The 23,202-nt window shown below is 38.6% G+C and overlaps 1 protein-coding gene across 4 annotated transcripts in view; it reads left to right on the top strand.

Moving 5' to 3' along the window:
* The window catches only part of LGI1 (leucine rich glioma inactivated 1), a 29,010-nt gene that overhangs the window by 2,985 nt on the left and 2,823 nt on the right, over window positions 1–23,202 (top strand). The window contains exons 1-6 of one of the 4 annotated variants that reach the window (XM_068197649.1): window positions 11,088–11,447; window positions 13,743–14,191; window positions 14,576–14,647; window positions 18,411–18,482; window positions 18,585–18,656; window positions 22,713–22,784. In XM_068197649.1, the coding sequence (XP_068053750.1) occupies window positions 14,001–14,191; window positions 14,576–14,647; window positions 18,411–18,482; window positions 18,585–18,656; window positions 22,713–22,784 (479 nt within the window). In that variant the 5' untranslated portion in view covers window positions 11,088–11,447; window positions 13,743–14,000. Of the gene's footprint in view, window positions 1–11,087; window positions 11,705–13,742; window positions 14,201–14,575; window positions 14,648–18,410; window positions 18,483–18,584; window positions 18,657–22,712; window positions 22,785–23,202 lie in introns of those variants that run through there. The other 3 variants (XM_068197647.1, XM_068197648.1, XM_068197650.1) reach the window with 3 other exon arrangements.

Genomic DNA, 23,202 nt, shown 5'->3' with positions numbered 1-23,202 from the left:
TGTTCCAATTCTTAGTGAAGCAAATCAGAAGGCTTTGCCAGCAGGCTCGAAGAGGCAGCTACCACTGGTATGGAGAGCAAGGGCAGGGCAGTCACTGACAGCTACATCCATTGTGAGCTGTTGCTGCAGACTACATTTGAGTTTGATTATGAGACAAAGAATGCTAGTAAAACTGATATTTGTCCTGTTTAATCTTTCCTCTTTCTCCATTAAGTCAGTTAGTTCTTTTGTTGACAAATGAAGAAATTACTTTCTAATGCTATTTGATATTGGCACCTTCCTCTGTTCTACATGTCTATGAAGTAAGTTGCCAAATAATTAATTTTTGTGTCTTCATTGTACGAACAGTACTTTGGCATCTTGTCATGTTCCTGATTTTTATCTCCTCCTATTTGAAACCCCCTAGTAATTTGTAGAAAAAGCAAGTAAAGCTAAAAATGGACGTTCACATATGCCAGTAACATCACATTCAGTAACTGTAGCACTTTTTCATATAGCTGTACCAGTTTACAATTTCAGGGATGTACTGTGCCTCCCAACAAGCCCTGAGGAAGGTATACACTAAAATCAGACAGCTGATTCCCAAGCTTAAGACTTCCTGACAGTCAGGGAAAACCAGTGGGGCTGTACATGAGGGGCAGTGCCTCACACTCACCACTTCCCATCACAGGTACTGGTAACTCCAAACTAGTCATTAATGATATTCTGTAATAATCTAGAGGCTACGTGGAGATAGCAGGCAATGCATACCTGGTTTGTCAAATTCAATAAATGGTGCAGTCCACATTTTTTTGTCATACAGGGAATATTAAACATGGATCTTAACTAGCCACTAGATGTCAATGTTGCTGTACTAAAAGGCAAATGCAGTTTTATTTGTTTGGCTGATAAAGTAATTTTCTCAAGAAAATAACTTCTGTATTTAAAAATATTTCCAGTATAGGGTCAGTTACAAAAAATAATCATAGACAAGCCCATGCTATGTCCATTATTTGAAGAGCAGCTGTGCAGTTTTATTTTGAAGTTATTTTGAAGATATTTTGAAGTTGCAATTAGCATTTCAGTGCATAATCATTGTTAGAAAAGTGCCTTTGAAAAAATAGTATCTGATTGATCATCAGTTTCCTTCCTTGTTCTAAAATCCCAGACCTTTGTATAAGTAGCCACAATCATTGTATTGCATTTCACTTGTTAATAAGATAAAATAGAGCTAATAATACAATATCTAATCCTATTATAAGAGTATTGAATTTCCTAAATTCCAGTTATCTGTGGACATTTTCCTCTTAATTATTTCTCTTTAACACCATTGGATATCAAAGTCAGACACATTGTGTGGAGACAGAATTTCTAGAACTTGAAGACTTCCAATATGATAAGCACTTAGGAAAACAGAAATTTTGAAAATGTGTACATCTAAAGGCAGATCCAACAGATGATGGCATTTTAGAAGGATATACGAGGTAGAATTTGACCCATGGACCTTTGTTATTCCTGGCTCCTCTACCTCTAGGGTGAACAAATCACTGCCAGTCTCCACAACCGCTTACTGCCTAGCGCACTGAAGGTGCTGGTTCTATTGTCTGTCTACAGAGCACTTATTTTGAGACTGAAGTTTGGAAGTTGGTTTAATAAAAAGTCATGGAAAGCTGAAGAAGACAATAGCGCACATCTTTAATTCAGATCAAGCTTGTTCTGCTGTTAGGATAAAAAAAATATCAAAGGCTCTTATTAAAAATAAAGTTGAAAGTTCCTGTTGAATTTTCTTCTCCCAAGAAGTCAAAAATGTGGAAATTGCATCCCTATTCTCAGCTGATCAGTTTGGTAAACAGAATCCAGTTTAGGCCAAAATGTTAGCAAATAGAGCCTAAATAACCTGATTTATTCCCTTAGCTCCACCTCCTGTGATGCATATAAGGCCTCTCAACTTCATACACAATTCACAAGATTTTTTTTATTACTGCTGACAGAAGAGCAGCCTTAGTCTTCATTATCATGGACTGAAGTAGTTGAAGTCCTGCGCCACAGTTTATTTGATGGTAGCATTACTTCCACTCATAACAATCTAAAGAATCACAGATACATTATAGAGGAACTATAACTGTTTTAATTCCTAATATCTATTTTAATTTTATTGCCTATGACTACAGAGTTATGTAAGAATCTTATAATACTATCTTGAAAATGAGATTGCTTCATTAATTAATTTTCTTGTAATTAAGGAAACACTCAAAGCATCAACCTTGTTCCTAAAACTTCTGTGTACTTCAAAAAATTTCATTAAAGTTTTCTGCAAGTCCTTGATAAGATATATATATAGTGTAAATAATAGTATTATGATCATGTAAAAACTAACAATTCAGTTATGCAAATAATAAATCAGACTTTAATAAAACAATAATTCTTACAATCAACTCCCAGTATTATCTTTAAAGTTTAGGCTTATTTTTGCAAAATGTACAGAATTTTACTAAACAAATACCCTAGAGATATATTATGTAGACTCTTGTCTAGTGTCTTTAATTGTCGCTGCTATTTCTACATTTGTTTTGTGGCTAATGATTTTTGTCTCCAGAGCTTAGTCTGGCAACTCTGCTCAGAACAAAGCTCACTACAAGATTACACATGCATGTAGGTATGCATAAACTTGAGTAGTGACTTCAGCCTATCAGGAATTTAATTTAAAAGTAATTATCAGTATGTACAAAATACTATTTCTTAGTTTTATCAACCTGCACTTAAGTAAGTGGAATACAGAAACTGACTCCTCCACCATGTTCCAGTTTTCATTTGAAGAGATTTTAGAAGTTCATTATGCTTAAATTCCCTGAAGTATGAACTATTTCCTAAGAGAGCAAAGAATGCCTAATCTTACTTTTATGGCTAGATCTGCTTTGGTGGAAGGTGACTGATGGCATCCAATTACATAAATAAAAGAGAAAGGCAAATTTGTTTTTCCAGTTTGATATCAGAGTTATATAAGATGAAAAAATAATAGAAAATAATAAGAGAAGGAAAATCTAGTAATGTGGAAATAAATAAAAGAAAACAACAGACAAGCAATGTACTTATTTTCTTTAAATTGCATTGTTTCCCACTGGATTTTTTGGAAGGGGAAAAAAGAATACATGAGCAAAGCTGAAGTCCATTGCATTTTTAAACCATAGTGGAAAAGATATGTGCTCCCTCTTTTCCTGAGGTGCATTTTTGTGCATAATGTCTACCATGTATATATATTTATAATACTCACTTATGAGAACTGAGGAAAGGTACAAATCATTGACGGGGAATGTTTGGAATCTGAAGTCTTCTGTATAAAAAGGTGACAGACAAGTCACTGTCGTCTGAATCATGCAAGCAGTTAAGCACTATTTGTGCACCCAGCATTCTACGTAACCTGGAAAAGAAAGGTGCCTTGAAGATGTAATGTTAATAGAGATGTACAGTCTCATTCCTGCACACATGTTCACAAAACACCTGTTTTTTAGAGATGTGTTTCATCTTTACTTAGAAGTTGTTCTCTTAACTCAGGAATCCAGAAGGCCAGTCATGCAAACTGTACTGTGGAGCTGGTAAGATGAGTTCATCACAGTGTTTTCTACTGGTTGTCCTTAAGCAACAAAAATAAATCAGAGCTTATTTGCAATATACAGTGCTGCAGTCAGTTGTTTGGAATCTCACGGTCGGATTTTTAAAAACTAAGGTATAAAAGCATAGTATAATGTAATGATAACAGAATCGACCCTCACTTTATCTTTCTATTTCAGTGGGATCACAGGGTAAAGTAGTACAGTAGCTGAATGTAGAGGCTGTTAGTACCCAGTTGAGGTGATCAGTAACTGATCCTTCAGTGAAAACTGAAGGATACAGGGATATAAAAAAGCTGTTCTGAGCACTGAAGTAGGATGAATCAGTTTAAGTTCCTATTTCATAGTTTTTAATGAACATGCTTATAGAGTACTGTTGTGAGACCTCATTTAATTAATAATACCATAAGCCATTCTGCTAGAACTGAGCTTTTATTAGTAAAAGTATACTACTGATCGCCAGGGTTTGGAAATAATAGGGATTATATTTCAAATTGAATACAATTTAATGTTATTTAATCACCAATATCATTAAGACATGACGTACTGAAATACTATCAACCTTTCTATTGAAAGTATTTCCAGGACACTATTCATTCCATGGCATCTAAGTGGAATGGGAAAGATAACTATCCTAAATGGCAACCATTAGTCTAACTTAGTTACAAATATCAAGTTATGATATTTATAGCCAGCAACACTGAGCTGGGTAATATCCACAACTCTAGAAGTAAAAATGTCAGGCTCAAAAAACCACCGAGGAAAGTCATCTACTGCAAGTAAAAAGAAACATTGCAGCTTGTACCCTGGGGGAGATCCTGCTACTTGCTGAAGCCACATTGAATTTACAAGTGTAAGTCAAAATGTTAACAGTTACATATGTAGATGACTGCCTTTCTTGAATGGAAACAAAACCACATGGAAGATGAGGGTCAGGATGTGAAGTGAGATTTGAATGAAAAACATTTCCTTTAGCATTTCATAAAACATTCTGTCAAGTTTGCATTACACTGTCCTTAAATCTACTGCTCACAGAAGATGGATTGTGTTATTTAGATTTATATTAGGATGTGGTTTAATACTTTTTATCAATCTTGGTTTAGTAAATCCATGCCATTCTCTCCCTGTAAAACTTTTATTTGAACCTCAGCCTTAACAGAGTATTTGGCAGGTTTCTATAATATGAGTCTGTTAATGAAAGGAAAATACTATTCTGACTACCTCATTTATCTTAGATATGGTCATAATCCAGCCACAAATGTTAAGAACTAGAAAAAGTAAGAAGACTAGTGAAGCATTTTGATATTTTCTTACTTGAAGACATCAATACATGCAGAAAAATATGCCCATACAACAGAATACTAATTTTTTCTCCCAGTTAAAATGAAGTTAGTATATAAATATTAGCTTAATTAATATATGAAGGTACTGTTGTACTGTGATTTAACACTACAGTATGAAAAACAAAGCCTTAAACCTACAATGACATTCATGATTTGTATTGATTTGCAGTTCAGTCCAGCCTTAAGAACAACACAAATTGTTGTACCCCATCCTTGGAGCCTAAGTGTCTTTATGAAAGGGTATCACAGCCCTGGTTACAGATGCCCATCACATGCATCCCCAGGGATCCTCAGCAAGGAGGGATTTAGCTGTCTTTGGAACATCACCCATTCTGAATCTATAGCAACCCTCCTCTAATATGCAAAGCTATTTTTAGCATCAGGGCAGCCTTGAAAGCAGCAGGTAAAGCATGAAAAGAATGAATAAGTGGTTGTGGTGCTTGCCTGTGAATAGAAGCTATATATAGCTCTTGAGAGAGATCTTAATATATATGTATATATATATCATGTGCATATGAAGGGATATCTGCCTCCCTAAGGGGGAAGCAGGGGTGTCAGAAACATAGAGTAGAGCGTTATTACTATTTGTGACCTGAGCTGCTATCTAAAGTCATTATTTCCAATTGTTCTGTTTCAGAAAATAAATTGTTAATGGAATTGGGTATCTTTGATCCAGTCTTTATTTGCAATGAATGTATAGCCTTCATTTCCCTGAGTGAAGAGAAAATTGAACAGCAGGAGACTATTTGCAGTTCCAAGCTCTTTTCAGCCATTACTTGCTCCAAGGAATTCTCTAGCGAATTTCTCAGGTCTCCCTTTCCATGCCTAGGAGCCAACATCTCAGTTTCTGTGATTTTTAACTGTTCTCTTGAGTTCCCAAACCTTTTTTTTTTTTTGTCCTTGTCTTTTACTCTTATATATTCATCCATTTGCTTCTAAAAAAAATCTTGGGAAAAAAGGCCACATGTGCCTCTGTTTAATCAGTACTGTGTGCCATTTATTTAGCTGGGGAGCTATATTGCTTCATGAAGGAGCTTATTGCTTCTTACTGATGTGTTATATTGAGGCTGGGAATTAGGCCTTCCAGTTTTAATGACTCTTTGCCTAAATCACAAGGGCAGCAACAGTGGAAACTTACAGATGCCTACTAGTGATTGGTGTCAAAAAGAAAGTCAGCTGTATAGTATTTGGATTATTGTCTTAGAAAAGGAATAATTAGGAATAATTTTGAACTTAAAATGTGAATGTTACCATGTTCAAGGTAGGGAAAATCCTTTAGTTTCTGAGCAGTCATAACTAAAATGTGTGTTTCTCTGTTGCTATGAAAGTTATATTTAAAACTACTGTCAGTTCTTAGATAAAGATGTGTTGGTTTTGTTCTCCCACTGCAGAAGGAAAGGGCCAGCAGCCAAAAGAGCAAATCTTTTCTTAAAGCTGTACTAAATATGTAGCATATGAGCATATTGGCATATGAGCAAACAGATGTAATGAAATTTTCAGCCCTCTGAAGTCTCCTCTGCAGGGCAAATGTGGTTTGTAAGAAAAAGGGACCTTGGAGTTCAGCTTGGTGCAGTACTTGATGGAGAATCTGTGCTAGGCCTGTGCAGTAGCAGCATGCCTGCCATAATGTAGGGTGGCAGGTTTGGTATTTGCTTAAGGTGAAAAGGATTAACTCTTACTGAAATAAAGTATTTTTCCAAATTTCTTGAGTTGTTGAGAACAATAAAAACATCAGTAAAATACACTTGCAGAACTATCACCACCAACCCCTTAAAATGTTTCAGTGCTGATCCGAATCTCTGCTTTGTAAAGTGTGTCGATTAGCAATGATGAAACAATAATATGTATTTGATGAGTCACATCCTTCCTATTGTGCAGTTCATTATGTCCATGGCACTCCAGCAAGGCTTCTACTTGAAGTATTTCAGTGACTTCAGTGGTGCTGAGATTTCTTTCACTGTAAATTATTCAGGACATAGAAACCTGTTTTTAACAAGTAAAGACTTTCTTCTCAAAAGCCTGTTGTCTCTGCCATGTAACAAATAAATTTTCTATGTACATCTAAATAAATAATATTTTGTTACTTCTTTTCTGTCTGCAAAATGACAAGGCAAATTAAAGACAAATTTATAAAGATTAGAATAATTCTTCAGGGAGCCAATGCCATGAAAAAGTACAGAAGGGCATGTAAGATATCACAGGTCAAGGAAAGGATTTTGTAACATGCCGTCTGTTTTTAATTAGCATCTTGGCACACTGGAAGAGCTCAGACATTTTTCCATGAAGAAATGTATTATAGACTTTTCTAGCTGCCAATTAAATGGCATTTAGCTACACTGACAGTAGTATGTTGTTTTGGGTCTGCAGAAAGCGCTTGCTCATGCTCGAAAATCTGGGACATTTTGTTTTGTATACGGGGTTCTTACTGGATTGACTTTTCTATCCATCCTATTTTGAATGTAGGCATGATGGATACCTTCTATGAATAAATACCAAATTTAGAGTACAAGGAGGTGGCAGAGTGGAGATGATAATTATGAAATGTCAGTTTGTATATACCTGTTGAAAGTCTGTCCTCCAGTTAGATGATAATTTTTAAACAATGCTAGCTAAATACTGGGATGTTTTATGAGGTTCATATTTTGTCCTGTTCAGTAGAGACTGAGGTAATTTGTCACCAGTTCTGTCCTATGACTCATTTAAAAATGAGCGTTTGTAACATGAAACAGCCCCCCAAGTTTGCAGCTCCCTATGCATTTTCTCTTACAGTGAAACCAATGCTCTCTGCCCATGCCTGTCCTCAACTGCTTGTTCTGGCTCTGGCAATTTTGGAGGGGTTTGGGGGGGTGGGGTGGGTTTGAAAGATTTGGGCTTGTTTTGCTTGTTTTGTTGTTCTTTTACCAGCTAATTTATTTAATCCAGTTTAGAGAATAGCATTAGAACAGAAACACCAGCAGTGATCTGTGGAAGAGAGCAGAATCAACAGTACTTGCAAGAGTTGGGAAGAGAGAAATCACCCTATTAAGGAAAGTGTTGCACAGAAATATGTTCTTAAAATCACCATGCCAGTTCTGAAAAAGCTAGCAATTACAAATTAAGCATAGATTCTCTCACTAGTATCATGGTTTTAATGTCTGATAGAGCTATGTAGAGGGAAAAAGAGCAAAAAGTAACTTGTGTATTTGAACAAGACTTCTTCTTGCTGAGAGGTTCATATAGAGTGCACTTAATCTTACAGTAGGATGTATGCTAGGTGGTGAGTGTGATGTCAATTCCACTGAAATGGATGGGCATGTTGACTGTCCAAAAGTGTTCCCATTTCCAACACAGGAGAAGTTGATTTTCCTTGAGTAAACTACAGGCAAATTTTTATGAGAGTTGTCTTGAAAGATTGAAAAAACATCCAGATTTCTACAGCAGGTGGAAATCTCATGTTATTTTATACTGTTTCCTTTCTTACATCTCCCCCTGTATTAGGTGTGGTATCAGTTCCTGCTGTGAACCATGAAGTAGCACAGCTTCATACATCTTTGAAATGGGCTTTGGTTTGCTTTTGACCTTGTATGTTTGCTCTTTCATTTCCCCTCCAACTTTAAATATCCATTGTTAGCATTTTCAAGGCAAAACACAGACAATAGAAGCAAAGCAATAAATATTTGTATAGGTCTGGAGAAAAGTGTCTAGTTATCAGGAGAGCAGTTAATGTGATGCTACTGGGTTGGGTGCTGCAAAGCACACTGGTTTATAACAGAGCTTAGAAGCAAGTGAAGTATCAAGAATCATAAGGGTGTTGAAAGTTCTTAGTTGCAACAAAATAAGACCTGGAAGTAGATTAATTTTGCCTAGCTTCCCTTTGAAAGAAATACACTGTGCATCTATTTTTCTTAAAGAGAGATCATTCAGATATCAGTACATCTCTCCTGATATATTTTTTGTCATTGGTCAAATTCTGGTGTAGCTAAACCAGCAAGCAGTTCCAGAGACACCTGCACATTCACCAGGACATGCTCAGTGGAGCAGGTGTTGTACATCACTCTGAAATTTTGGCCATGAGAGCTCACTTCAGAGGTGATCGCTTCTAAGTCCACAGTGAACTGTGAACTGGCTACTTTACATAAAGGAAAGGAGACCACCCTCCAAGTCTTTCTTTCCTCCAAAGCTGGCAGCAGTTAAGCACCCATTTGCTTGGCTTTTTGACACAGGGACTTGCCTGGTTGTTCTGCTTTTAATGAAACTGGTATAATAAAGAAGGATACCCATAATACAAACCTGTATAGACAGGATAGGGCAAAGTCAGCAGAACTTTGCAAATAAAAAGGTTTGGGCAGTCTTGTGATCATTCCAAAGCTTGTCTATGTTATGAGCTGTTGTAAAGGCATCTCAAGTTTTATTATGCCTAACCTGCAGAAGGCCTCTTCCTGTCAATGACTCTTGGTGCCAGATCCACCAGGAAGCATAGTCTTTTCAGAACTGTTCAGAATTCACAAGACTTAGTTTTGTTTATTGAAAGTACAGCCTCATTCTCAGCTGCTTTAAATTTGCCATTTGCTGCAGAATTTCTTAAAAGGGTGGAGCCAAGAGAGCAAAAACTCAGATTCATGAGGTATTTGTAGGAGTCTTTGATCTCAAAATCCTTCTGCTCCAAATACAGTGGTAACATAGCAATGACAATGTTTTGTTCTTTAGGAGACCGGTGAATACCGGGTGTGATTTGGGCTATTGCCCATCTGTGGGGTGTAATATTATGGGCTTAACACCAAGCACAGTAAAGTCTCATCATCACCATCAGTGGATTTTAGATTAGGCTACGTATGTGCAGGCAGCTCATTCTGAACAGAGAAAAGGCAACACAGTTTCCTAACAGCAGGATGAAATCAAGAGTAACTTTAACAGGATATGGGTCTGCAAAGGGAACTGTACTGAGCATGAAACCACAGAAAGCTTATTCAAATTTTGTCATATGTTGGTAATGAAAACATTCTAGTCTAATGCAAATATGCAAATATAGTTGTTGGCATGGAGTTAATACCTTGAAAAACATTAAATGTTTTTTTAAAAATTTTTTGATCTATGTTCTGACTATTTATGTTTGCTGTCCTCAAATATTTTAGCAAACAGGTTTACTTACAGAAGTATTACTATTTTAACCAGATATTGGAGAATATGTGCTAAAAATGTATGCGTATATAACAATAACAATAATAATGATGATGATGAAGATGACGATGTTTGCTCTAGAAATGAAACCATGAAAGTTGTGCTAAGTCTGACCAAAGAACACAAACAGTGATGGGTGGTGAACACCTCTAGTGGCAACAGGCAAAAGTAGCTTTAATTTTGACTGTCATAAGCTTGCATCGAGATTTTTACTAGGTGGTTAATTATCATCAAAAATTGTCGTTACCAGACAGTTTGGCTACATCGGAACAAACAGCAGTTTGTTTCTTAGGACGCAGAGCCACTGCGTGGGAAACCATCGGTCCCTAAGGCGTACTTGGCTCTGGTCAACCCCGGAGAGGTGAAACATGACGGCACATTTGTGCAGGACACACTGCGGCCGCTGGCCGTCAGCTCCCCTCCGCCGCCGCAGCGCGGGCCGGCACCCGGGGCCGCGGGGCCGCGGCAGGCGAGGGGCGGCCCTGGCGCTCCCTCGGGCCCGGCCTCGCCCCCGCCCCCGCCCCCGCCCGGCCGAGGCCGCTCAGCGCGGGCGCCGCCCGCGGCCGCCGCGTTGCCGGGATACGGGGCCGCGGCGAGGCGCTGGCGCGGGGTCCGCGCCGGCCCCGAGCGGTGTCCCTCAGCCGGTGACCCCCTGCAGTGTCCCCCTGCAGTGTCCCCCTGCCCAGCCCGGAACGCGCCTGACCGCCGGCCCCCTCCGCAGCGCGGCAAGGTGCAGGGTTTTCGGCTGGAACGCCAAGTGATGGGAAGCAGACCGAGGAACGCATCCACAACTCCCTCATCCCCCCTGCTGGAACCTTGCAGAAAGAAAAAGAAATGAATTTTGAATCCCATTGTGCCTACTCAGTACCTGAAACACCCGGGAAAACAAGCAGGGACCGAGGGGCAGGCGCTGGTCCGTGGGCGCAGCAGGCCGCTGCCTGCTCCGCTGGCCCGCAAACAAACAGCGATGGCATCGGCGAAGGGTGAGCCAAGTGTCGCCGGGCTGGAGAGAAGCTATGCCACTAAAAATCCATGAACCACTTTGGTTTTAAACTGCTACATGGCAGGAAATGAGATGCTGAGCTTGGCAGAAAAGGACCCTGGAAAATGTGATTATGCCTGTCTTTTGATGGGGCTGTTATAAATATTCATAATACTGCAATTTTGGAAAAGCAGTTGTTTTGGCATGTGGTTTGGAATAGAAAACTAACTTCCAGGCGGTTCTCTGCATGGACAAAACTGGAGTCAGGTTACTGCTCTGCTGCAGAATGTGCTTTTGTTACCGAAGAAAACACTACACTGCAAAGTTTTCAGGAGGTTCACAATGTGGTTGGAGTATTAATTAAAGAGAAATGCCTAGGTAATTGATGGCGGATTTCAGTGAATGAGCCAAAGGAAATGAAACACGGGGTTTCACCATCAATGGCAAAATATTGCCATGGCAATGGGTGGCTTTGCCAGGAATAAACAAACAAACAACAACAGGCCTCTTTCAGGAAAAAAGAGTTAGAGAATTTTCTGTTCTCACCTCACCATGTCTGTGCCATTGGACATCTTGGAGGGGGGAAGATAGTGTAGCCTACTTATGCAAGTCCTACAAATCCAGCTTCCCTCTCAGTAGGTACAATTAGATCATTTCCAGAGCAAGAAGTTACCTTTATACTGGGGGATGGGAAGGCATCATCCTTTGCTTAATAATGATTTCAGTGCCTTGGCTACTGTAATTATTTTCCATTTTCCTACAGAAGGTGGATGGGCTCAGAAATAACCCAGGTTTCTGCCACTCTTAGCCAATGCTGCCTCAGGGAGGGATTGCTGACAGGAAAGGTTTTCTTAAGAGCAAAAACATGGGCTCACACTTATATTAATAAAGACCTTACAAAAACACAATGGAGAGAGCAAGGGAGCTAAGAAAGCATGAGCTGCCCTTTTTTCCATGGGCTCAGATGCCTGGCAGGAAGCATGCCTGTGCACCGGCAGTGCTGTCCTCTCCCAGCATGGCCTTTGAAGGTGGCCATCTGCCTCTGAAAGCTTTCTGGACATTCCTGGCTGCACCCAGTCCCTCAGAGGATGCAGTCCCACCAGCTGGTGTGGGCTCTGGGTGTCTCCCCTCATCCGTGGGAGATGGACCTCAGCCACTACCCAGTCAAGGATTCAGCAGTGCTGGAGTCTGCCTTGTATCCACAGACTGAATTTCTTGCAGTTTTGCAGGCTGTTGTTCTGCCCATAGCCTATCAAATCCCAGGTGGGCACCTGCATATGCACTAAGGCCTTGCTGGGATGGTTCCTGAGGAAGATAGACATGGCCTGATGTTGATCTTGGGATTTTGTGGCTTGTAGAGCAGGAGCAATGGGCTAGAGCCAGGTGGCCATGTGAAATCAAAGGAAGGGTAACCAGAAGTCAAAAGAGATCTCCTCATCAGGAGGTCTGGTGTCTCCTGGTGAGGAGACAGCATCTGTGTGAAGGAGCTAATAGTGAGCCTGACTGTAGTAAATGTTTGTACCACTGGGTTGACCCCAGTAGTGTTTGTAAGCTGTCTAATGTAAACAGTCCAATGGGGAAGTGTTAAGACCTGTTAAAGTTTGCAAAAACTTGTCTAATAGCAATACTATATTGAACAAAAAATCATCCTGTTTAGCTTCTCAGCCATTTGGCTTTTGTTAGCTTTGTCTTACCACTCTTAATAAAGTAATACTTAGGTGCTGCTTAAGTTTCCTATAAAATATTTAATGTAATTTACAGTAAAGTCTTCAGGCTGAGGACTGTATCTGACAGAGCACTCATACCACACCTAGCACTCATTTGGATTGCAGCCTCCAGGCAGTATTGTAAAGGTTCATTATTACTACCAAGATCTGTCCTTATCCTGTCACTCTTCAAAGAAGGTCCATTCTTAACTACAGGTTTAACACAGCCGGTATTTAAATGACAATTTTCTTTTTTTCCATCTAAAAGAATCAAACCAGTTCCAAGAAAATACGTTTTTTAAAATTAATGTTGTTCATATAGAACTGTGCTTGATCCACCTATGCCTTCATTTAACCAGCTCAGAAAACAGGCAACAGATAAGAAGCATTCTTTTTCTGAGGGGAAAAAAAAAAAAGGAAAAAAAAAGAAGCTGTATTTGGGGTCTATTTTGCATGAGAAAATATTTTGTTTAGGAGTGACAGTCAAAGGCATTTTCTCATACATTATAATATTTTCCATGTGTGGCAGCTTGTTTTTCAATGGTACAAATATGTGTAATAAAGGCCGAGGATAAAAATGAATCTAACAGTTTTTGCAGCAATTTTTATTCTATTTCATTTTCCTGTGGATACTGCCTTTAGTTCTGCTGCTTGCAATATGTGAAGCATAATTTTGAAAGGTTCATGAGGTTGTAGGGATCCAGTAAGAGATGACTGATTTCTCCCCCACACACATATACTCCACCCCACACCCGCTCACCCACCCACCAGCAAAACATAATGCTGTACTATTTTTGGAAACAGGGAAAGGGCCTCCCTGTGAAAACAGAAAGCAGTGTATTTCTCAGTTACATCACTTTGCAATCTAATGCTGTGTTGTGCTCAGTGTTTTTGTGGTGATGCAAGTCTTTTTTTTCTCTCCTTTTTCCTTTTTTTTTTTTTTTTTTTTTTTTTTTTTTTCCTTCAGCCGGTTGGATTTTCCCCATCTTACAGCACCTCGCAGGTCTCTTCTCTGAGCAGTACGTTGCCTGAGTGAGTGGAAACATACTGATCAGCTGCAGGTTTCTATCTACAAAAACAGAGTGAAAGAGAAAGAAAAGGGTTGGGAAAGCAGAGACAAATATTGACCTGGACTTAGAGAAAGACATCCAATGGCTGAATAAAGAACCCTGTTCATGTTTTGGGATATTCTTTCAACTGGCTGGAACGAGAGCGGATCAAAAGAATGGGAAATGCCAGCAGACCCTTTAGAAGAATTGCTTATTTCTTATGCCTTTTATCTGTGCTTTTGCTGACTGAAGGGAAGAAACCAGTGAAGCCAAAATGTCCTGCCTGGTGTACTTGTACCAAAGATAATGCTTTATGTGAAAATGCCAGATCTATTCCTCGCAGCGTTCCGCCTGATGTTATCTCACTGTAAGGGCTGTAAGCATTTGGTTATTTAATTTATGATTTAAAATGAACTAGGATGTGTGGTGTTCTCAGTGCATACAGAAGGATGCTTGCTGCAGGGAGTACCTCCAGCATTCAGAATCATCAGCTAATGTGTTAAAATTGTGCTGCATCCTTGAATCCTGATTTTTATATCTCTTTCATCTGTCTGTCTGTCTATGTATGTGCACATATCTCATTTCATATCTTGTTGTGTAGTACATGAAGCCTGTCATATTATATTTGGGGGGAGGAAGGTAATTTTTTTTACTTATATAAATAAATATCTCTGTGATGTCCAGATCAGTATTATAACCATGGATATATGAGGCTACATTAATGTACGGTTGTTTTTTTTCTTCTTTACAGATCCTTTGTGAGATCTGCTTTTACTAAAATCCCAGAAGGGAGTTTTTTGCTCACACCATCTCTGCAGCTTCTGTGAGAAATATTTATATGATACAATTTTTGTTACGAAGTGTATATGTATTCATAAATATTTCAGAAAGGGTCTTAGTATTAATTTTATAAGAAACAGCAGCAGAAGATTTATTAGATCATAAAATACATGACTTTTGAGCAATTTGAAAGATATTGCATGTTTAATTTTTACTTAGAATTTTGCAAGGCTGTCTGTTGTCAGTACTACTTTGAATACTTACATGCTGAAGCTTTTGGCGACAGAATGCATGTTATATCTTAATTATAGTTTAATTAACATTACAGTAAGGACTTAAGTGTTGCAACAACTATTCTTGTTTATTTTCTGCATTCCTGGGACCTGATCCCAGTATAAAGCTGTCCATTTGCAACTCCCATCGATTGTGAGCTCAGAACCCCTCAGATCAGGCCCGTCATTGCAGTGGGACAGGTCCTGAAGTCCTTTTCCACGTAAAATTGCCATTGACTTCTGTGGAAGTTTAGTCACTTCAGTGGGAGTTTGCCTTCATAGTACCTGGATTTGATCCTGTTTGTTATTTCATGGTCTTAAAACTAATGACAATTTTCTTCTAATTAAAGATTGAAGTAGTTATTTCAAAATCAAATACTGTGATGAGGTATACTCGGAAAGTGAATATTTTGGGATGTTTAGCTGCATTTCAACATAGGAATTTTAAAGGCTCACAGGCTTTCCTAGAAATGTGGGCATATGATTATATAATTGTGAGCTATACAGAGGTAGAGGGGGTGTAACCTGAACTGTTTATAGTGGATGTGCTGCCAGCCTGACACACACCCAGATTTGTCTCAGAAATCTGGCAAGGCAGACTCCCCAGTGTGAGCAAAACCAAAATCGGATGTCTGTCCCAAACTGCCTTCCGTGCGCTCTGGATGTGGTCAGAGGTGTAAGGCTGATGTACTGGAGCTCTCTGGCTGTTGAATTAAACTGGTGGCATACTGATAGCTGAAGCCCTGACCCTGGCTGTACTCTGCTACCTCAAGTGGAGCTGATAAGGAGGTGCAGACATACTGTACAATTTTGGATACAGGGTAAATAGGTAAATGCAGTTACTATGGAAACCTAAATGCTTTTCCACGGTGCTTTATTCCAGAGAAGCTTTTTTCAGGTGGTCACAGATGACAAAAGAGACACATTTCACATAATTGCTGCAATGGGCCTTTCAAAGGAGAGGAAAAAAAAAGCAGCAGCACTGGTGGGGCTTGTATCTGAAGAGAGTGAGTAGGACATCTTCTCTCTTGGCTACGATACACCACCTACACTTAGCAATCCCACTGCAAAGCAGGCAGATTTGGGCATGGTAGAGTAGGACAGACACAGTCATCTTATTTTGAGTTATTATAGTGCCTGGCACAGTGGGCTTTGGCAACATTTTATGGCATTTTGGTAACGATAATAATTTTCATTTCTACTGTACAATGAAATGCATGTTCTATGCTGCTGTTCATAAATGCTGCAACAAAAACTATGACCCCAGAAAAGCAGGATTTGTTCCACTGTGGGCTTTGATGAGTGTTGTGTTTTCCAGATATATTTTTAACGTGGTAGTTGAGCTGCTTGCCATCCTTGGAATGTCAGGCTGCTGATCTAAGGCAAATGACTCCTTAAACACAGACCATAGGAGCAGGATTGTATCTGTGGGGACAACACTCCAGTTTGTACATGGGAAAGAAAAATTTTCATCTTTGGCAGAAGATAGTAAGGGAAATAAGAATATGGAAAACTTACGTTAATTAAACATTTCAGGAAGTTTTAGCTTTGCCTGATTATAGCTGTATTGGTAGGTTTAATTTAGCCAACAGCACGATTTAGCAGCTTATATGTATTTCTATAATACTAGAAATACATATGGAAATAGTCTTCAGCATTATATTTTTGAAGTCCAAATGTAATTGGATATCTCCAATACAGCAGTCACAGATGTCTAAATATGGTATAATTCTGCTGCTATTATTATTTACTACTATTTTTAATGTAGTGACACCAATGGTCTCTGGAAAAATCATGGTCTTGAGCTAAACACTACTCATAACTCCCAGTCCAGGGGAGCTTTTCTTCTTGTGTAGTATGGATGGTATGCTCTGTGCTCTTCATGTGACAGCAAAAATGCAAAGAACCTACACAGCTATGGTGAAGTGCCAGCAGGAGTGTTCCCTAAATGTAGAGAAAACCTCCCAGCTCTCATCTTCAGCACTTTTATCTCAGTGTATCAGCAACATGCTGAGGGTGCCCTTATAAACTGATGACATGAAAGCCTGCAGAAAGAAGGGAGGTAATCATGGCATCAGGATTTGTACCTGCTAGCACTCTATTGTTCCTGCCAAGTGATACAGTCCCTAGCTACAGGGCCATACCTTCAGCCTCTATCCCCAGAAGCAGCAATTACGGTGTTTGAGGACAAACTGGGGGAAAAAATACTTTGTGTATCAAATGCATCTGATGTAGCCATTGGGGAGAGGTATGAGTTGGAAGGCAAATGAGCTCACCAAGTGCAAGACCTATGCTGTTAGCCTGGCAATCTCTAAAATAGCAATACTATTTAAAGAGATACCACCCTGTTCTGTAAATTATTGAGTAGAGTGCAGAAAAAGAGAAATTATCCAGTAAAATCATATCAGAAAAGTAAAATTAGTTGCAGGGTTTAATAAATTGGTCTTCTGGTTCAAGAATTCTATAAAATTACGTATTTTCTCTAAAACTGAAGTATTTCTTGATTTTGACAAAAAGGAAGAATTTCCTGCTTGTATTTTTTTCATGCATTTCATATAGGAATACACTGAAACTGGAAAAAACACAATCTGCAACAGCCAACTGAGAAAATAAATTACCTGCAATTTATTCTGAATGTAAACATCAACATAAGAGATTAACTCATTAAGTGGATTAATTAGTACTTGGAAATCTTGCATTCCTGAATGTCTAAGGATGCCATAGTATGAATCTGTTTATTCATCAGGTCAATTGATTAAAATGTAGATGTGCATGTAGTATTCCACTGGGGTAAAGTTCATTGTATTTTATGATGTCCCACCACATTAAAAGGGTAGCAGTCCAGGGCTAGATTATAATGGACAAATGCTAACATGGCTGATAAGCAAAAATAAACCTGGAAAAATCAATGCTAGTCCACTTTTAATGCTTACAAAATTACATAAAATTAAATGTGCTGCTAGTATTTTTACTGTTAGATGTATACTCTAAGAGTATCTCCAAGAGGTGTAATGAGGTCTTAAAAATAATTCCGACTTGAACACTGACTGAACTTAAGAGATTTTTCTTTTTTTTTTTCCCCAGTAACTTTCAGTACCCTCGGGTTAAATACACTCAGAAGTTTAACTTAAACGTTAAAGGATTTTCCTTCCTGCCAGTGTTGCAAATTCAACCTAATGTCAGGCTAACCAGCAATTTAAACCAAGGCAATTTAAACCTCTGTAGTACTTGAAGATTTCATTGTTGTCCTACTATATCTCCAGAGGCACTTGTACAATCCCATTGTTTTACTGGCACGATAAACCCACGTTTACATCCCACAGAAGTCAAAGGAATTTTATCAGATGGCCCCAGTAGACAATTGTTGGATCCTTCCCTTTGCACCACACTGTGGTGCAATATATCAGCCTTACAGTCCTATAGTGCTCACACAGAAAAAACATGAAACCAGGCAGTGGAAATTTGGCCTTGCTGAACCATTTTCTAAAGCTGCTGATAACCTAATGGTCTTTTGTTTTGCATTTGTTTATGCAGGTTGTTTACGTCCAACACTTTTGATGTTATTAGTGATGATGCTTTCATGGGCCTTCCTCATCTAGAATATTTGTGAGTGGACAAAAGTATATTTCCTGGCATTATTGAATAGAGTGGGTGGGCTTCCAATTTCCAGGCATTGCTTGACCAGAATCACTTTACGACCCGTTACAGGTTCATAGAGAACAACAACATTAAGTCCATTTCAAGAAATACTTTCAGAGGACTGAAATCTTTAATTCACCTGTAAGTAAAGTGATTAAATATATTACTTTGTATATTTAATATAGTAACTGAACACTGTGTTGTTTAATTTCTCATTTTCATATATAACTGTTCATAGTTATTTAAGTGGCATTAATAGTAATTTGATTAGAATGTTAATCTTTGTGTTTCCACACAAAGACTTCCAAACTGTGGTATGTGTAGAAGGCAAAGACACAAACAGCTTCCAAGCACTACATGTTTAGCAGTACTTCCCTGACTTTCTTTGCTTGGAGCACAGGGGATTTCCAGCTGAGCATGTAGGAGCAGGGAGGAGTATGAATTGGGAATCTTGGCACTGGATGAGGTGAGTCCCAGTTTGGGACTTGGAAAGGATGAGGGTGGGAACTGTGGTTAGGAATGTGAGAGGCTGAGGAATGGACCCACACCTCTTCCCAGGTACCCCAGTCTGACACGGATCCAGGAGAATATTACAGCCATTCTTGGGACAGGCCATCACTGTCTGTGCCCGTGTCCTCCTAAGACAGTAATAGTATACAGAAGAATTTGACTAAATCAAACTTGAAAATTCCCACCCAGAGCAGTTTTAAATAGAAGACTTACAACAAGATGTACTTGTTCGGGCTTACTGATCTACTTCTTACGTTCTGCACCTACCCTACTCTGCACCCTGTCCTCTCCTGCACGGGAGCAGGAACATCCCACAGTCAGGACCTGTCACACACTGACACTGGGATCTGCTTACCATTCCTTGTGTGCTGCTCAGCTCTTTGGCTACCTTGGCAACATGGCCACCTCTTGCCCTCTGACCTGATGCAGCCCCTTGCTGCATTAGCTGGGAGGGCAAGTTACTCCAAGGCACTCTGGATGCCAATGTGCTGCAGGAGCAATGCTCCCCATGCCCTCACCAGCAGGAGCATTTCTCACATTGTGCTCAGTAGGTGAGACACACATTGGCAACAAATACCTCCAACATTTCACTGTAAACAAGAGTAGCTTCCTTGTCTCTGAGCTAGGAAGACAGTTTTTATACAGGCTTTTGTCTCATATCATACAGCAAGTTTATCTTTTAGCAACAATTTAATTTAATGAGGAATAAATTTTTAAAAAACAAGATATACACTATAAGAAAACAGGAAAAAAAATGCAAAATAAGAAAAGGAAAAAAGTCTGTAGTGTGCCTGCCATGGGTCTATACCCAGTTCTGAGCATCTGCATTCTGAAGCATGTCATGTGGTGCGTGTCATAGGCAGGGGAGGGGATCCTGACCTTTTGGCCTTAACATGATAACCTCCAAGAGGGTTTTGAAACAGGGCCATTTAACTTTTTCTTTCATATATTTTGACAGAGGAGAGAAAGCAAAGGTCCCATTTTAAACAGTTAATGCATAAATATAATAGTTGAATTGCATTCACCGCATCTTCACCACCTAGTAAATGTACCATAAAACACTTTATGCTTTCCCTTTTGGTCAGGACAAGATTTACAGCTGGCTGGAACCAAGCCTACTGTGACTACTCATGTAGATAAAGTTACTTATGGAATGGCTGTAGGTCTGAGGAAGAGGAACAAGAGAGGAGAGGGAAAGAGGTACATAAAAAGGCTGTGCACATCCCATAACAATCCATATTAGAGGTACAGACAATTATGCTGTTAGAAAAAAAAGATAGCTGGTAAGTGGGACCCTATCTTCAAAATATTTACGCACATGAATAACTTTATATTCACAAATGGGTCCAGTACATTATTTATCATATTCATTTACTTATTTAGTAGCTGCTGCTGCCAGTGAACAAATTGCTTTTCTAAAACAGAGGAAGGCACAGATTCTTCTCCACAGAGCATATAGTCTAAGGCTAACATCTTGTCTTGCTGTTGCATTGGTTTCTGGGGATGCTTTGTTTCACAAGAGAAAATACATGCAAAAGACAGATCCACATTTGAGGAGCAACTGCCATTTGCATGCACATTTTTGGGACATAGATTTCTGCATCATGCTGCTATTGTCCATGGAGCACAATTCACAAAGACAATGAGAAATTTGTGGAGAATAACTGCAAAGGCACCACTAGTTTAATCTGCTTGAAGAACCACTCCCCATCTTTTGAGAAAAATTGCATATACACATTAAGGATGATCATTTGGCACCCTGAGGCACTTTTCATTTAAGAAACAAGAGAGTATTTGTGTACATAAAATATATTAAAAAGAATCATAGTAAATGAGAATGCAAATAAGTTCTATGAAGTTAGACAAGATGAACTTTGTTCCATTTATTCTATTTACTTCCTTTTCCCAACATAAATTTTGGAATGCAGTAAGCTATCCAAACATTTTTACTTCTATAATGCAATTAACTTTAATAATTATAGTGTGTCCTTATTGTAAAAGAGAGCCATCTAGAATTTGTTATTGTGCAAAAGGATTTATTTTCTGGTCAGAGTACATTTGAAAACAGAAAAATTTTTAAAATATTGCATTTTTTTACTAATTTACTAATTTAACATCAGAACCTTACAGATAGCATTGGATGATAATTTCTATGCACAATACATAATTTTGATTGTATTTCTCTCAGAACTGTCACCATTAGTTTAACTGCATGTTTAAGCCAACCTTTACTCTCTTATTATAATTCAAATACCACATACAGCACCATCTAGGCAAGACAGTGTTTTCTAATATGTAAGTATGCTTTTTAACAGTGGACTATAATGCATAATTTTCATTAAAAAATGGCAAATGCATAAGCCTTGCTTAAATTCTGTCAGTCATGTACCCATGGCAGCGGTGAACCACTCCTACTTCCAAGTACACCCTCCCCTTTAGTTTGCTATATAATAGCATGTAGGGCATTAAACTTATCTCAGCTTGCAAGTCCACACAGCTTTCTCCATGTGAATTATCTGACTTCTAAAGAATTGTTCTGGAATATAAAATTGCACATAAGTGAAGCACATGATACATTCACATATAGTGTTACAATCAGATTTACTTAGAAAGTGGTGAACTCAGAATGGACTAATGGAAACATCCCATATTTACTATTACTGATCAGAAAAGCACTTATTTCGAAATGAGGCAGCACGCCTAGTACATGTGGGCTTGTTCTTGTACTTAAGTATGTGCCTAAGTGTCTTTGCTTGGCTAGAGAAATTGTGGTTGATAAATGACATTTATGTTTACAAGTTAAAACAGAAGAGGTTCTAAATCTTACTAGCTACAGATTCTAACTGGGATCTTAATCAAGAATGGTTTCTTTCCATTTTTCTTTCTTCTCATAAGTAATAAATGATTCTGTTAACTGGAAGAGGCATAGACTATACCCTACAACATTATTATTTTTCTGTCATGCCCTCTATGACATCTGAGACCTTTGGCAGACTCATAGAGACAGTCGGACTGAAATGTAATATACTGTTTGTTCATAGCCTGCTCACATTTCCTTGTCACTCTTGCTAGCTGGAATACTCACTGAATTTAAACAAGTTTTCCCAACATTGAAAACGGGGAATTAATAAGATTATTTGCTGGTCTAATACACTTTTATACACACACATGCACATGCCAGGAAAGCAGTTCACGCCAAAAAGCAATTTATTGCCTATTACTGCATATTTTCAAAAACTATGAGCTAAACCTAAGCCTATATTAGTAAGATTTTCCTTCCAGAAGAGGTACAAGAAAGTGGGGAAATTGCAGTGATATGAACACCATGTATTGGGATCTTGTAGGGAAAACATCAGTAGATCCAATCCTGACTAATTATTTTAAAATGTTAAATGGTATTGGCAAAACACCAAAGGTGATAGCACTTTTTACTCTGCTAAGTGAAGTATTGCAAATGCTGCAAGGCTGCTGAAGAGTGAGAAAACAGAAGGAGGCATGGCATTTTAGTGGAAGGAAAAGTCACAAAGTAAATGAGCTATTCTTGAAAGCAATCTTTTAGAACTAAGTGCTGGAGAATACCACTGTTCTTTGCCATAAGTAAAAAACCCCACACAGTATATCACAATTTGCAAAAATGTGTAGTTTCATGAATAACTAGCACTAATACTGAAGTGTTTTCTTTTACAGGAGTCTTGCAAATAATAATCTCCAGTCACTTCCAAAAGACATATTTAAAGGCTTGGATTCTTTAACAAATGTGTAAGAAAGCAATTAATTAATCTTTTAATTACAATAGAAGTATAAAGAAATTATTTTAGAGGACCTTCTGAGTAACCATTCAAACTAGTAGCCAGTAATGGATCTTGTTACTGGGTAGAGACTACACGGTATGAGTAGGCTTGGTTTTTTTTTTGTCTGCTGTTGTTGAGAACTTGTGATGGTTTTGAATATTCCACCAGTTATGAAGATAAGTAATATTGTTACTAGTTATGTAAAAAGCTGCATGTTCATTATTCATCCCTTGAATAAGAAGGGAGGATCCTTAGGGATGCATGAGAGAGCAAGGCATGCAGGGAAGGTGGAAGATATTTAATGGAGTAATATTTTAATGTGCAAGCAATTCCTGGGAAAGCTAACTTTTATCAATAAAGCATGTGTCTAAGTAAGTATCCCATAC

The sequence above is a fragment of the Anomalospiza imberbis genome, chromosome 8 (assembly GCF_031753505.1).
Source record: "Anomalospiza imberbis isolate Cuckoo-Finch-1a 21T00152 chromosome 8, ASM3175350v1, whole genome shotgun sequence".
Classification (NCBI taxonomy): Eukaryota; Metazoa; Chordata; class Aves; order Passeriformes; family Viduidae; genus Anomalospiza; species Anomalospiza imberbis.
Note: the sequence above shows the minus strand (reverse complement) of the source record. Positions and strands in the feature narration are given on the sequence as shown.